At 41.9% G+C, this 13,120-nt stretch overlaps 1 protein-coding gene across 1 annotated transcript; it reads right to left on the bottom strand.

The window, feature by feature from the left end:
• Positions 1-484: 484 nt before the first annotated feature.
• calcoco1a (calcium binding and coiled-coil domain 1a) lies at positions 485-12,523 on the bottom strand. Its single transcript, XM_041059987.1, has 15 exons — positions 12,387-12,523; positions 11,037-11,201; positions 10,831-10,933; positions 7,627-7,829; positions 7,219-7,431; positions 6,781-6,929; positions 6,601-6,670; positions 6,341-6,496; positions 5,834-6,088; positions 5,590-5,715; positions 5,318-5,413; positions 4,454-4,541; positions 4,028-4,275; positions 3,674-3,765; positions 485-2,608 (listed from the first exon to the last, which is right to left on the bottom strand). Exons 2-15 carry the CDS (start codon positions 11,166-11,168, stop codon positions 2,581-2,583), a joined length of 1,959 nt encoding a protein of 652 aa, XP_040915921.1. The 5' UTR covers positions 11,169-11,201; positions 12,387-12,523; the 3' UTR covers positions 485-2,580.
• Positions 12,524-13,120: the final 597 nt, after the last annotated feature.

Genomic DNA, 13,120 nt, shown 5'->3' on the forward strand with positions numbered 1-13,120 from the left:
ATCTTTTACATTTCTAATTAAAAGAGATAAAGAGTGAGGGAGCCATCAATCCCACAGTGATTTCCCAGTTAAGGTTTTAGAGGGAGCTGTAAACTAGGCAGCCCGGCATCATTGATTTTATAATTAGCTATCGTCACCCCAGACTTAAGATGGAGGGAGTGTGGTAGAGGGGCAGGAGGAGAGCTTAAAAGACAAGAGCGGGAGACTGGCGGAGGAGTTGGAGAGGCACAAGGATGAAGATGATGAGGAGGTCAGGCCTGAGGGGTGGGGGGGGACTGTGGGAGAGCCAAAGGTGAGCAGAGAGAAAATCCAGAATGAGAAATGTATCTGAAACAGGCGATGAGCCAAAAGGGAATATAAGCTATATAACGGTGAGAAAAGAAATGGCATAGTTAATTACCAGTGAAATGTCATGTGAGGATCAAAATATTGCTATGATCTTTGGCCAGAAAAAGACACATTAGACCTAATAATGGATACATAAACCATTTTATTATACAGAACCCACCCAAACCCTGTTACATGACTGATAAGAAAATACACGGTGGTGTACATGTGGGATAACCTTCACACACAAAACTTCAAAACAAACCATAACCGCTGGAGCTTTATTGCAATGTGAGACAGTGCCCCGACGAGGAGCACTTGTATTGGAGCTCTCAGTGGAACAAGAAAAAAAAAAAAACTTCCCTAAGACATAAAGTCCAAATACAACCACAAACAAGGACTATGGAGAATACATGTAGTGTGCTATTTTCTGGGAAAGAATACCAGACACCTCAAAACACTCTATACATGGAGAATCAACATGTACGGCAACACCAGAATACCTAGTGGCACAAAGTAAATGAGAGGTTGGACAGACTCGTATCCCTTTCTACCTTAATAATCCCGTTCCTGCTGAAGCTGTTTAAACATTAAAATCCCTTTCTTTTGCAGATTTTCACCCTCTGCCTTAAACCCCGCATGCTGGTATCATTCCCTTTCATTAGCACCAGAATCTTGCAACAATGAAAACTCAAATATTAAATCTTTATCGACTCAAAGTGAGTATTTGAAAGCAGAAAATAAAAACACAGTAAAAATATGCGTAAACACAACACACAATGGTAATGATTAAGATAATGGTGAAAAGACACAACTGACATTGTTAAAGTATCCATATATCAAGGTTTCAGCTAAAAACTCTTATCTATAGTAAAAATAGGGTGCAAATACAGCAGATAGAATCAAGCATCAAAGTGTCTAGCAAATTTTCTTAGCCAAGCATGGAAAACTTTGTCACACATTGCACAAAGAGTTGTGTGTGAAATCCGAACGTCTATTTCAAACTAAACCTGAATATAGTTTCATTGCAGCATAACTCAAGTTAATTATAAATAGAAAATCATGAAAAATGCATACAGTATTGATTAAAAGGTAGTAAGCAATTTTTAGTAGGCAGTACATTGCCATAGGGCTGGGGGAAAATACTAACACCATGTCATGATGTTAAGATCTATAGAGAGGATTTACTTTGACTCTTATTTCATTATTTTAGGCACAAATTTAGAACTGCATGACTGTGAATTAAGATTTCTGTACAATATATAAACTGTAGTAAAGACTGATGCTAAATATCCAAATGACAAGCTAGTAAATTAGCATTTCATTTCAATAACTATGAAATGTAAAATCCAGGATCGCTCATTAACGAGTAAAAACTGCAGCTGATCTACAGTGAAAAGCTTATGAGCATTAATTTTATAATAATGACGATATGAAGTTGCTGAAGTAGAAAGTTGCATCTGGCATCTATCTCGATAGACTTTAAACACAATCTGTTCAGTAAGCTCTCTGTTTCAAGCGCTCGTCCATCTTGGGGCGTCTCTGCATCACTAAATCTCCTGAACTGCAACGGCACGACAATCAACTGCTAATGCGTACAAGAAAGTGCATATCAAATCTTAGCTCTGAGTAAATGGAGGAGAAATATGATGTCATAGACCTACATTACCGCAATATATTTCTAGCATGATGCTGTATCATTACATTACGCTGCCATGAATAGTGTTCGAAGCTGCTGTGGAGAATTTAATGCTGGAAGAGAGTTTTGCCATGATTTTCAGTGGAGCTGGGCCTGCACAAAACATCATAATTACAGTGGCTGTCATGACTCCTAATCACAAATGTCATAAAAACGACATAGCATCCATCGTAAAGCTCTCGACATAGCAATGATTCAACAGAAATCATTCTGCTACAGCCCGCGAACTCTCGAATGCCGTAGCCCACGCCTGAAAGCCCGTCGTTTCGAACTACGCAACAGTCTTATGTCAGTCATAAACTTGGTGTTGACCTGCCGCCACAAGCATCATGTCATTCCTAACAACAAAATAGTAAGGGCAATAACACAACAGTCTAGGAGGGAAAAACCAAGGTTCACGGCAGATACAATGTAGATTGCATATTAATATTCTGTCTGTGTAGTGAGTGAGCTGTATATGTGCTTGTTAGCGGAAGTAATGTGGAACCACACTAAGTCCCCCCCTCTCCTCTCTTTGATCCCCCCGTTGTGGCCGTGGCCGGGCTGTCCACTGGTTACCATAGCGAGGTGTCGGCCAGATCACTGGAGGAAGACACAAAGCAGAGTGTGTGAAAAACTTGAAAGAAACACACATTCTGGTTGAAAGAGGAGGTTAGACTGAAGGAGCGGGTGAGTGGGAGAGCGGTGGCTTTAATGATGCTGAAAATTGGCCCGTGACTGCGGTACACCCCTCAGGTAAATCATTCCTACAGCTTGCTGTCAACTTATCTGTCCCCTTGTCCTCCCATCTCGCCCCTCCCACGCCCCGGCTGTTTCAGACTGTCTCTCCCGCCTCACCCTGGCTCAACTTCTTTTACGACCACATATTCAAAACTTCCATCTTCCAGCCATACTCACCCTGTCACCATAAATAATTGGTTGCATGTGTCTGTGTGCATTAGCAAGCTTTGAATCCATTGTGTGTGTAAACATCAACCATTTCTGTGTAAGACCGGAGGCGAAAAGTAACTAAGATTTACTCTGGTACTGTGTTTAAGGAGAATTTTTTAAGCGCTTCCTTCTTCCATTTTGAGATGCCTTATGCTTTTACTTTTCTACATTTCAGGGGGTAATATGATACTTTTATACTTCACTGCATTTATCTGGCGGCTGTGTTCACTAATTACTTTGCAGAGTAAGGCTGTACACACAAATCAAGGCATACGCTCATAAAATATGACGCATTGCTGGAGTTTAAAACCAGCCAGCGTGACAGGTAGAAATTTGTTGGCTTGTTTGGCCTCAAAGAAATTTTCATTTCAATGTGCAGTCAGTTATGCAAATCTCCATTTTTGAACATTAAATCATCAACTGTGATCGATTTGCTGTGATTGTCTTATCGTCACTCAGTATCCTTCAGAAGATTTTGAGTGCAGGCAAGAAGTTTGTCCATGTGTCCATTCACATTATTTCTGCCTTTTAAAGTACTCAAATCTATTACTTAAGTAAAGGTGCCAAAACAAGTTCTGCATTGAAAATCCTGCACAAGTAAACATATAGTCAGCAAGTATTATGTAGGACATTTATGAAGTATTACTCTTTAATACTTGTGTGAAAGTGTGTGTATTCCATAATACTGTCATGTGTGTTTGAGGCAGGAGGTTGTACCTGAGAACAGCGTCCGTGTGCTCAGGTAGCAAAAGTGCCGTTTCCTCTCCAGAGCTGTGCCTTCCACACTGAAGTGGATCAGATTCCTCCTCCTTAAACACCACACAGAAACACACACATACACACACACACACACACACACACACAAAAACAGTTAACACATATCTGTACAACAGCTATTAAAATCTAATAACTTGCAGGCTAGCAGCCTAATTGCAATTGAGATAATGTCTCTATCAAATGATCCACTGCCCATGTTTAACTGGTGTGCATGGCGTGAAGACATAGCTCATTTTCAGTATCACATATAATTACAGCACGGTGATGCTGAACTCCTCAGATAGCGTGTCTCACCGAATCAGAGCTGTGCGTGAGAGTGTCAGCACCGGCCTGGTGTGGTGAGGTGAGTGGGGCTGGCTGGTTGATGACCACCGCGCTCCTCTCCATCTCCCTTGGGGAAGGAGGAGGGGTGGCAAGGAGCAAGGAGTCAGGCTGGCCCTGCTCACACAAGCTGTAGTGTCCCAGAGGTCTTGGAGGACGGAGGGGCTGCAAGGCCTCTGGGTTTTCGTCCTCAGAGTCCGATAACACGCTGGCAGGCCGCCCTGGCAGATAGAAACATTGGCGAAGAAAAAGTGATCACTTTTTCTCAAAGCACTGCTCCTGTCGCCTGCGACACAGGCCATTCTGAGCAATATTTAGTGTTGCTGTTGAATGATAGTTAACACTTTTATTGTTCACATCTGCAGGGCATACAGTAGATTAATGTGTGGCTCCGTTCACCTGTAGAGGCGTTCGGGGCAGCGCCCCACTTGGCACCGGCTGCTGTTCCCATCTTCTGCTCCAGCTGACAGATGTACTCCATCAACTCCTGTAGTGGAAAATACAGCCATCATATCACACACCAGGGCAGGACCCAGCAACCATCACCCTCATAACCCTCATGGTGTCTGACTTCTTCAAGCCAAAACCACATAAAATGGTTACATGGTAAATCCACACAACATTTGTTATTACATAAATATTATCATCGCTGTATAATAAATAGTTAAACATTTGTCTGATTTATGATGGCCCACAGATTGGCTATGGCCATGCTCCCATATGGCGGATGTTAAAACAAAGCTGGACACTGATTTTAAAAACATTGACCATCTACTCTGCCAGTATGGGCAAATGTGATAGTGGTTAGCCAACAAAAACCTCTGCAGGCACTTTAACAGTGGCAGCACTGAAATCCACTGATTTATATTGCACTATAAACAATTTATATTGCACAATAACAACTAAGAAGACAACAACAGAAAGAAGATTCCTAACACCTGGGACATTCATAATATGAGTACATGTGTATATGTTACAGCAGTAAGGCTTTAGGATATGAATATATTATTAATACCAAGCTTTTAGGAAAATAAAAAATATTCATAGGTGCACTACAGCTCGACAGTGGTAGAAATTGTAAATACACCTGTACTAAATTTACAGCTTATAGTAAGCAGAGTACACCACACATGCTCAGTATTTACATATGAATACATTGACTCTCAAAACTTAGTAGTTTTTAAACTTCGTAGTTTTTTCTCATTTTTGAACAAACAAAGACTTGAGTTGTCTCCATGCAGTGAATCAAACAGTATTTCTGACCTGCTTCTCTGCAATTAGCTGCTCCTTTTCTTTTTGGGCAACCCTCAGGCTGGCCTTCAGCTCCTGGAGCTCCCTGCGGGTTTCACTCAGCTGAACCTGCGGGCCAGATGTCATAAGACAGCAGGATACAGTATATCAGAACCATGTAACAAATACTGCTACAATTCTCTCACCAGTTTTTTTTTATGACATCTACCTCTTGTTCCTATCAGGTTTGAGTGTGCTTATTATAAGTCACTTTAGACAATGTAAAACAATGCAGTCTTTCTCACCCGGTTGCAATCCTTTTCTCTTCCAAGCTCAACCTCCAACTTCACTCTCTCCATCCTCTCCTCCTGCAGCCTCTCCTCCATCCTCTGCATCTCTGCATTGAGTTTCTCCAGATGCTCGTGGTCCTTCTGTCAGGGTGACACACACATACATGTTTACACAGTATATAACATATTCTCCTCAGGGAGTGACTCAACTTTAGTACAAATATATTCCATTTTCTAAATTCTCCACTTCAGGTTCTACCTCAGCAGAGCGCTGCAGATTCTGCCTTTCCTGGGCCCAGTGGGCTCTTCCCTCTCTCAGGGCCAGACTGGAATCTGCAAGCTGAAGGGTGAGTTGAGCAGCCTGCAGACGGGCCTGATGCAGTTCAGCTTGCCCGTGATCCCTCTGGGTTACCATGGCACTTAGATCGCTCTTCAAGCCCTCTGCAACACGCTCACTAGAATTCAAACGCTCACGCAGGCTCCGCATCTCCTTCAGTACCGCCTCGCTCTCCGCCTGGCCATGAAAATACAAGAAAGCGTGTATTTGCTACATGTGTTTTATCATAGGGGATCTGCTACATAATGCCAATGACTAATACTGAAATTGAAAGCCAGATGTTTTAAATTGTTTTAAGATGTGCTAATGTACAACTCTTACTTAAAGTGACAGAATATTTATGAAGAAATACATCCATGTATCAGCATAAATAAATTCTGGTGTCAGGATTGAATACACTTACAGTACATCTCCAAAGAAATGTCTGACCTCTTTCCTGTGGGCAGTGGTGAGTTTCTGGGTGAGGGTGGTGATGGTGTTTTGGAGCTGAAGGACACTGGTGTCTCTTTGGGCCAGTGAGTTCCTCAGACCCTGGAACTCCTTGGAAAGACTTCTGAGTTCACCTTCAGTCTGTTCCAGCTTGGCCTAAAAACAAATGACACAGATGAGTAAAGAGAAGAAGATGTAGAAGAAAAGAACAAGAGAGATCCAGGCTTTATGATGATGTACAGGGTGTTCTCTGTAAGTACCTGCAGGCTCTTTCTCTCATTCTCCTCTTCTTTCCTCTGAGCTCCTGCCCTCTTTGCTCTTTCCTTCATCCTGCACACACAGAAATGGTTACTGACAATCAAAAGTATTCATGAGACCACTGTAACACCAAAAGTTGGAGAAGTAGAAGAGACAAAGAGGAAAAAAAGAAAATGTCAGACCTTTCCAACTCTGTCTCTCTTTCCACAGTTCTCAGCGTCAGGATTTTGATGTCCTCCTCCAGCTCTTTGATTTGCACTTCGCTCACCTCCCTTGCATCCAATAAAGCACTTTTCTCCTGGGCAAGTGATTCTCCTAAAGCCTGCTCCTCCTAATGGACCAAAGACATTTTGAATTTTTATGAGGATTTTTAATTTATCCCGACAAAGATTTAACTACTTTAATAATAAGCTGTTTTAATATAACAACTCAGACATTTTCCTAAATTGCTGTTACTTTAAATTTTACATTGAACCCGGAAGGATGTTGTCTAAGCACAGATTCATGCTTTTCATCTGAGACCAAGGGCACGGATAAAGAGGAAAATATGGAAATGGCAACAGGCAAACTGGTCCTAATTAAATCATCTTGCTTGTAATTTGCTTAGCTTTGTACACTACCTTCTGCTTCCTCTCTAGCTCCTTTATCTTCTCTCGACTCTGCTCCAGCTCTTCTTGCAGCCTGGAGATATCACTTTCCAGCTCTTTGCGTCGTCTGTCCCAGGCCTCCCTTGCCCTCTTGTACTCCTCCTTCTCTTTCTCCCTTTGTCTGTTTGCTGCCTCCTGCACCTGCAGCAGTTCGGCCCGCTCTCGCAGACATTCCTGCAGTCGACTCTGAGAAGAGACGTGAGGAAGCAGCCAACGGATGAGGAATCATCATTGGTCTCTAATCTTTGTGTGCTAACAGTAAATAAAAGTATTGATTTCCCAGCATGTGTTTTATCAGCACTCATTAATTTTGCAAAATAGGAAACATACTCTCCCCCACTACCTTATTTAGGCAATCTTTTCTGTATTTGTTATGCTTACCTGCAGCAGTTCAGCCCTGGGTACCACCAGCAGCATGCCTGTGCCTCCTTCCTCTTCATGGGGCTCTTCCTCAAGAGTCACCAGATCCTCAAGTGGTTTTGGTGCACAGAAAGTAAATTTGCAACTGCGGGAGCACACTTCCCCCTTGGCATCGATGTACACAAACTCATACTCTTGGGAGCTGGGCTTGGGTAGGTAGGAGGCTAAAAAGCAATGGAAACAAAATGAGAATTACATTGAAATACATTGAAATTTGCAGCGAAGAATAACTGTTTCAAAGTGGCTGTTTTTTCATTTAGACCTAACTTTCCATTATGTTTATGTGGAAAGAGGGTACAGTTTAACTACTTTTAAATCTGGAGGAGCTGACCACCTTTTAACTATAAATCTTACTTAGCCAGACAGTATTTTGCTATTTATACAATACGAGCCTATAAGATTTTCACTTTACATTAAATGGCTGCGTTACTGTGATAACTTTATATCGCATCGACACATTTTTGAGTGTAGTGTTGCAATATAACTTCCGGCCACCGGGGGCAGCACTCAAATAGGTTAGCGCAGGTGAGCGACACAGAATTTACGCGCCATTTTGAATTTCACTATGGCCGCAATTACTTTAGTGGAAATAACGAGCGCGCGTTTCGGATTAAGTTGAGAGTTTTTGTCACTTCACACCGGCCTGGAATCGACCTTCTTCCATCCAGATGCATCGTTGACAAGTCCAGCTCTCCTCCAGTGAGTTCCCATTGTTGTTTTCCTTTTGAAGTGCTTAATAAGGACAGAGTACCTGAAGTCGGCGGGTAATTCTAGCAGGCCTCAATTAGCGTTGCTGAAGTTTGGAGATGTCTCTCAAAGTATGTGATTTGTCTGTGGTGTATAAAGAAACACGTTTGTTTTTCTGTGATGTACGCTGTGATTCAACGGTTTGTTGTTTTAAGAACAGATTATCGGTCTCAGTTTTGTCTCTGTTGGAGGTGATTAGCATAATTTAGCATAGAAATGAACTGAAGCAGGTGCACTCCCATGGCTCCACATTAGTCTTATTCGTGTGTTGTACTTTGTTAGATACTACCAGTAAAACCGAGAATTACCTGAGTTTTGTACTGCGGTGAAGTGAGCCGTTGATGGCAAAGTCCCGGTCATACATTTTCTAAAAATTCCTTTAGAGGACAGGGAAACGCGGCCACTAGGCCCCGTTGTTTGTCAGCCATGCTAGAATTAGCACGCTGACTGTTTAGCTAACAACAACGTTTTGAAATCCAATATATTTTTTTACACGTTAAATTACGTAAGATACATATTGATAAGCGTTTAGCAGTCGCTTCGAGTGTTTGTGTAAAGCTAACACTAGCCAAAACATATCAAAGAACTGCTGTAGAAACCATAGAGATGACGGTAAAACAAGCAATAGTAGCTAATATAAAGTTAGTAATATGACGGGTGGTGGTATTCAAATGGATAGTAATAGTCTGGAAATTGCATTGTTTGGAGCTGCTGAGGCACGAAATCTTACTGTGAATTAAGCGTGGTCCATAACGTCCTTTTGCCGACTGTGTTTAAAACAAATTTTATGTAAATGGTTAAAATGAGGTAATGGTTAGAGAGGTAAGAAATTATAGTCTACTATTAGACCATTAAATTAACTGAAAACTTTCCATGGTCGTTTATGTTAGTAGTTAAAATAAAACTTTGACGTTAAAATATTTTCTCTAACAATAAGGTAGGAAAGCAAGCCGTCGACATCCTGTTATTGATACTGTTTGTGCTTTCTGACTTGCTCAGAAAGTCTGAAAGTCCCTCTCTGCTCAAAAATGTGCTTTGGTCCATGTCATTGCTTGTTTGACTTTCACTATGCAGAGTAACGTTTGTTCAGGGTTTGACACTGGAAGACTGAATACTTATGCAGATAGTGTAAAGCTTCTTTGTGCTCACCTAATGTCTGAGTTAAAGGCCTGAACCTGCGAGCATGATGTGAAACATGACAACTAGCGTAGCGTAATGTGGAAAGTGTAATGTGGAAACTTGAAGCTTGTGCTGCACATACATTGAGAATGGACTTTAAGGGTTGTAGCTAAACTTTTGAAATGAAAAAATGATTGCATATTCATAGGTCCTGGATTTTTCAATGAGTGAGGAAACTTAGATGTCATTAAAAAAAATTTTTAATCTAGGTAACTGAAGTATTTTCCCCACACATATATCTTAACTGGTTCATTGGGTCCTTGCTTGACTAGTCGTGCTGTTAGCATAGCCTTGCAACTGACTTCCATATTTGTCCATATCTCCACATTCATGATCCTCCGGTTCATGTTTTATCTGTATTTAACAAAACATGCCTCCTGCTTCCCACTCTGACCAGCTAGCTACAGTCCATGACTTCACCCTGTCCATAAAGTAAACTAATCTAATATTATCCTTATCTCACAGAGGCCATAGCTTCATGTGTACAATGATTTACTTTGAATTTCCATTTAACAACACATGTGCAGTAAAGGGGTAAGATGGAAAACAGGCAGGAGGAATGACATACAGCAGGGTTTATGAGGTGTATTGTAACTTACAGCACCAGCTTAGGTCACAGTGCAGGAAACCGTCTTTTTAAATCACTGCATCGCTGGTGATAAGGGACCATCAGCAGTTTCTTTTAGACTTACTTCCCACTGCTATTCTTCCAATGAAGAATGACATTGACAGTATGCTTAAGTTAGTGATAAATCACTCTACCAGGGGTCAGTGCCACACCTGCTGCACACGTGCCCCTCACACTGAATCAGGCTTATCAGCTGTCACTGACAGGCAGGACAGAGTGAACACTGTATTTGCCAGTGAGTAGTGGTAGTCAGAGCATCAGAGCAGCCTTTGAGCCAGTGTCTTTGTCATCCTCATTACTCAACCTCCTGCTTACTAAAGAAATTCATTCAAACCATGACACAGACTGTGTCTGTGTTAGACCAAGCCAAAAGGGATATTTGTCTTCTGCACAGGATATTTTCCGTTTTACATCTGTGGAAATGCTCTTAACATAGAAATTAGTTGTTTTTTTCCCACAGTCACTAGCCCTTTGTACAACAGAGCAATTCAATTTACAGAAACATCAATCTCCTGCTGAAGGTTTTATGTGCGGATCTAAGCACTGTACTGAATAGATTCTGGCTAAACTATGGGAAATAAAATACAGTAAGAAAACAAGGGCAGGAGTACCCTGGAAGTGCACACAGCAGTTGACATCGGTGCCCTCTTGGTAGTCAGCTGGGGCTAGTGCCCAAACAAATGTGTGGTAGTCCTTAATCGATGACCATCCCACCTGTGTAAGAAAACATACCCACGCTGTTATTTTTCAGTTTAATATTTATGTATACATACTCCTTTTTTCACTTTATTAGTGACAGTCATCCGGTTAACAATACCTTGAAGAGCCCTATCCAGTCATTGCTGGCCCAGTTGTGCCAAGAGCTCAGTGTGTAGTGGCAATCGACTCTGCTCTGAGGGAAGTAACTGCAGCCCACGTTTCTAAACTCCACCCGCCAAGCCTTGTCCATGGCAACACAAAACAAAGGCAGGCTATTTTGCACCTACAGGAAAAAACAGAATGTTCAAACATAAGTTGATACTTGCTTTGTTTTTTTTTGTTTGTTTGTTTTAGGATACCTGCTATAAGTTCAAGGTAGAAACTGACATGCATGGTTAAATGAGCTAACTTTAAAATAGGTAAGAGGTGACCGCTGGAGAACAAACAAGGGAGAGCTAGCAGTCTGTGAATATTTACTCAGTGTAAGAAGATATCCTGACTGAGCGCACACTTGAGGAAAGGACACCAGAACTACACCTCAGTGACAGCATGGCCTTTGAGCAACATGACATATTACATGTTTGTCACTAGGGCTATTTCAGTCATCCTCAGAATCAGTTGCTATTGTACAACGTCACGTGTAAACATGCAGTACAAGGTTTATGGGGTCGCCGGCATGTAGGGGCTCAATTTTCACTGGCAAATGCTCTCCATGAATTTTCAGGAATTCCTGCTCGCCATATGGAGACATGTATAGCTTACAGAAAACATTATTTATTCATTTAGCATTGTGTGGGGTATTGACTCCAGTATAGGTCATATGTGTTAACTATGTGTACCCTGGCAAGGCAGAAATTCAAATTTTCTCCCAGACATGCATGCAAATAGCAACCCAGGGCAGAAGAAACACATAATAGTGAAGCAGAGATTATCAACAGACTAATATGACAACATGTGCAAGATTAGAATAAACACTAAAATCCCTGTTTGGTTTATGTGGATTAACTGAATTTATCATACTTTATATTTCTCTCCTGTGGGACAGTCATAATCCAATATATTTATAGAGGTTTAGAGTTTTCTATTTTAGTCAAACGTCCTTCTAAACTGGGGTATGAGAGAAGAAGCCTTTCTAGTGTAAATATTGCGGGACATTTTACAGATGCCGACGAAAACCAGAGATCAGTGACATAAACATACAGTAGGTTCACATTACTCAGCACGAGGCTTGAGGCCCAACAGTAGCACATGTCGAGAAAACGGTGTGCCATGCACGTCGATGCAAGCTTCGGGAGACAATCGTGTAATCAAAGCCATTACAGGTGGACTTGAGCCTATACTGGTTAATTATCATAGTCCAATTAGTTAATGTGTCGCGCGTGCACGTCACGGGCAGACAATAACGGCTTTGTGAACTACAAAAGACATCTGCGCACGTTATCCCGACCGTCTCTGATGTCTCGCTTACCTTTTATTGCCCTCACTTCTCTGTGAACAGTCTAAAGTTGCCGTCTCTTAATCGGACAGTGGATTCACAGACCGTTAGAGAACAACAAAGATATGAGCGTTACAGCCGTACTTTCCTCCTCGGGCGCAGTCGCTCCACTAACCCGAAACAATAACAAAAAAACCAAAGCAAAACATAAGCATGACAGCCTCGCTTCCCACCGTGGAATTGTGGGAGCTGTTGTTCACTGTGGCGATGAAGCAACGCTGAAATGCCGCACTTTAAACTACAACCCCCAAAGCTCGAAGCGGGGGAGAAGAGGTCGCTCTGGACGTAATATGACGCCTTTCATCGGCCGCTGTTGTTTTTCTCACCGGATTTTAAAGCACGGGGGGGCCGCTGGTTGTCCGACAGTGTTGTGGAGACGGGCCAGATGACATCAGTATCACTGTTGTGTGCGCTGAGGAAAACAACGATCAGCGGGGTGCAACAGCCAAACGGATGCGCGCAGAGTGGGAGAGAGAAATATGACCCATGTTCTGTTGTGATTTCTTTTTCATTCGCTACCATTCCTGTCACGGGCTACAAAGAATCTAGCAGATGTTTGCACTGTGGTTGCTATGTTGTTGTCAGCGTTATTACTAGCCTAAGCATTATTTTCCATGCAGTTGGAAGGTTTAATGTGAATGACAATAAAATCTTTTCTGTAACTTGCACAAAACCTGCATAATTTTACACTTCTTTAATTTTTACTA

Source organism: Toxotes jaculatrix, chromosome 2, assembly GCF_017976425.1.
Source record: "Toxotes jaculatrix isolate fToxJac2 chromosome 2, fToxJac2.pri, whole genome shotgun sequence".
Classification (NCBI taxonomy): Eukaryota; Metazoa; Chordata; class Actinopteri; family Toxotidae; genus Toxotes; species Toxotes jaculatrix.

What these genes read in the sequence shown, in the direction of transcription:
- calcoco1a (XM_041059987.1), bottom strand. Translation starts at nt 11,168, where the DNA reads ATGGACAAGGCTTGGCGGGTGGAGTTTAGAAACGTGGGCTGCAGTTAC. An exon ending in ACTGGATAGGGCTCTTCAAG is followed by an intron (nt 10,934 to 11,036) that starts GTATTGTTAACC and finishes TTTCTTACACAG; the next exon opens with GTGGGATGGTCATCGATTAA. An exon ending in TGCCCCGAACGCCTCTACAG is followed by an intron (nt 4,276 to 4,453) that starts GTGAACGGAGCC and finishes TCTATCTGCCAG; the next exon opens with GGCGGCCTGCCAGCGTGTTA.